The sequence below is a fragment of the Volvox carteri genome, assembly GCF_000143455.1.
Source record: "Volvox carteri f. nagariensis unplaced genomic scaffold VOLCAscaffold_54, whole genome shotgun sequence".
NCBI lineage: Eukaryota > Viridiplantae > Chlorophyta > Chlorophyceae > Chlamydomonadales > Volvocaceae > Volvox > Volvox carteri.
Window position 1 is genome coordinate 98,053 of NW_003307597.1, and position 2,789 is coordinate 100,841.

The 2,789-nt window shown below is 63.9% G+C and overlaps 1 protein-coding gene across 1 annotated transcript in view; it reads left to right on the forward strand.

Moving 5' to 3' along the window:
* The window catches only part of VOLCADRAFT_96638 (uncharacterized protein), a gene marked incomplete at both ends in the record, with an annotated part of 10,668 nt that overhangs the window by 1,428 nt on the left and 6,451 nt on the right, over window positions 1–2,789 (forward strand). Inside the window, 3 exons of the mRNA XM_002955664.1 lie at window positions 127–750; window positions 976–1,374; window positions 1,706–1,865. Coding sequence (XP_002955710.1) covers window positions 127–750; window positions 976–1,374; window positions 1,706–1,865 — 1,183 coding nt within the window. The remainder of the gene's footprint in view (window positions 1–126; window positions 751–975; window positions 1,375–1,705; window positions 1,866–2,789) is intronic.

Genomic DNA, 2,789 nt, shown 5'->3' on the forward strand with positions numbered 1-2,789 from the left:
CTGAGGATCCCCCCCCACACTCGCCTTCGAGGAACTACCTCCGCACCCAACCCTGTGGGATCAGCCGCCTCCGCCACCTCCGCCACCTCCGCCACCCCCACTCCGGGGCCCGGCGGGTGCGGGCAGCAGGGCACAGGGCCAGCGGATGGCCACCCGGATAAGGCCCACCCGGCTGCGTCACCCGCATCGCAGCCACCCACCATACCACCAACGCCGCCGACAGCACACGCCGTATCACAAAATACGACCTCAACACCGCCTCCGCAGCCCGTCAGCCCGTCAGCGCTAGCAGCAGGGGCACTCGTAGCCGCCGTCAGCGGCGCCGTCAGCGGCGCCACGTCACCTAGGTGTCTTGCGGCGTCGCCGGGTGCGCGGACGGCGGGTGGCGGCAGCGGCGGCGGCGGCGCAGCATCTGGACGTGCGTCAGGTGCAGCCGTACATGGATCCGGAGCGGCTCCAACTGTCGGACCACTTGTACGGCTCGGCGGAGGCGATGCTCTGGAACCGGTGCCGCTGGGGTGGGTGTTGCGGAGCGGAACTGGAACGGGCGGCAGTAGCGGCGGCGGCGGCGGCGTCACATCCCCGACGGCACGGGCTAAAGGCCTGAGCGCTTGGGACACGGGGGGTTGCGGCGGCGGCGGCGGCGACGGCGGCGGCGGTCACCTTGGTGGTGGTGGTGGTGGTGATGTGGGCGAGGAGGGTGATGTCGGCGAACCCAATTTGTGGCTGCTGGTGTACAGAGACCGACTGGTGAGTACGAACATTGGCAGGCTGTAGCTAGAACGGGTGGGGCGGGGCGCGTACGACAGGGTGAAGTACATGCGCCCCGCTGGCTGCTGTCGTCTTATCAGCCCCGCAATACCGTTGGATAGCACATTTCCCCCAAACCCCTCTGCCTGGTGTGTCTCTCTCCCCCCCATTTTCCCCCTCCCCATCCGTACACACACATGCCCTCGAAAACCCCCCGCACCCCAGGTCGGTTGGCGGTGTGTGCTGGCTGTGTTTCGGTGGCTCCAGTCCCACGGCTGCCCGGAGGCCGTGTCGGGCTCCCTGCACCGGCAGCAGCTGCTGCTGGCGCTGAGGTACCTGCACCTCAACCTGGGCCTTACAAGCGCCGCAGCTGCAGCCGCCGTCGCAGCCACCGCTACTGCCACGGCGGCAGCTGCCACTGAGAATCCTGGCGGCGGCGGCGGCGGCAGTGGTGGTGGTGGTAGCGGTAACGGTAACCCCGGCTGCTTGTCCTCCTTCCCAGACTTCTTAACTCCGTCCTCACCGTCATCGTCACCGTCGTCGTCTTTGTCGCCTTCGGTCCGGTCTGCGGAGTCATTGGCGGCTGAGCTACTGCTGGACATACCTGATATTGTAGGTGTAGGTGTAAGGGGGGGGGACGTACGGGTCGTGTGTGCGCGTGTGTGTGTATGTGTGTGTGTATCTACCGGGGTTTCGAGACTGACATGTGGTTTACCTCGTGGATGTGGATGTGGATGTGGGTGTGGGGGGAGACACGCGCTGTGTACGGCGTTCGTACCTATATGCTCGAAACAGCAAATGCTGTGTATGACAGACGCACTTCCGGACGCACGCCACACATCCCCCCCCCGGCCCCCCCCCCGCACGCGCACCTTCCCTCCCCTGATGCCGTACGTACGTCATACACATCACCGTCACCCCTTACTCCCCATCATCACCCTCTCTATCCGCGCAGGTTCCCTGCCTTCTCTCCCTGCTCACGAACGACAGCGCCCTCGTGGTGGAGCTGGCGGCGGCGGCACTGGCGGACTTGCTGGCGATGGACCAAGAAAAACTGGATAGGGAAAGGGCCGCCGCCGCAGCCGCCGCCGCCGCGGCAGCAGCAGAAAAGAATGGTGGCAGTAGCAGTAGCGGCAATAGGAAGGGGGGCGCAGGAGCCGGCGGCAGCGGCGGCATGACGGGAAGGAATGGCAGCTGTAGCAGCAGTAGCGGCAGTAGCGGCAGTAGCCGGGCGGCGAAGGTGGTTCGTTCGCGTCGGGACGAGCCGGGTATCGCGGTACGGAGGGTTTCGGAGGCGGGGTAGGGGACAAAACACAGACACGCCAACACGTACCCGGCCGTACTCGCGGCCTCAACAGGAACGATACCGGATGGGAACGGTAAGGAGGGGCTAGCAGACGTCACACAAGTTTAAAAGTTTATGAAGCCGCGCGGAAATAAAAACAGGTCATCACACCAATGAGGTGAGCCCACCACCACTACCACCACCACCACCACCACCACTGCCATCGCACTGTCACGAGGTTCATCAATCCCGTCCAGTGTTTCCAACTCCTAACCCTAACTACCAACTCCTAACTACCAACTCCGCACCCTTGGACTCTGCAAACACGCTTTATACATATCCGGCATACCAACAAACCTACATACACACGTACATACACAGCAACTGGTGCTTCTCTCAAGCAACAGCGGAAGAGCCATCGCTGCGCAGTTGCGTGACGGCATGCGGTCGCCGGGTATCGTACGGCAAATTACACGCTGTTTGGTGAACCTATGGGTGACTGTGCCGGTGCCGCGAGTGCTACAGCCGCTGCCGGCGTCGACATCAACAGCAGTAGCAGCAGCAGCAGTACGATACCCTGGGCGCGGCTGGTCGGCGCCATCCCTGGAGGTGAGGGCGGACGTGTGTGTGTGTGTGTGGGGGGGGGGGGGTAATGGCGGGGGATGCGGCGTGGGAGGGGAGACGGTTATGGGTTGGTTAGTTGGCTGAGTTAGTTGAGTCTGTTAGGGAGGAGATGGTGACCCTCGATAGGACA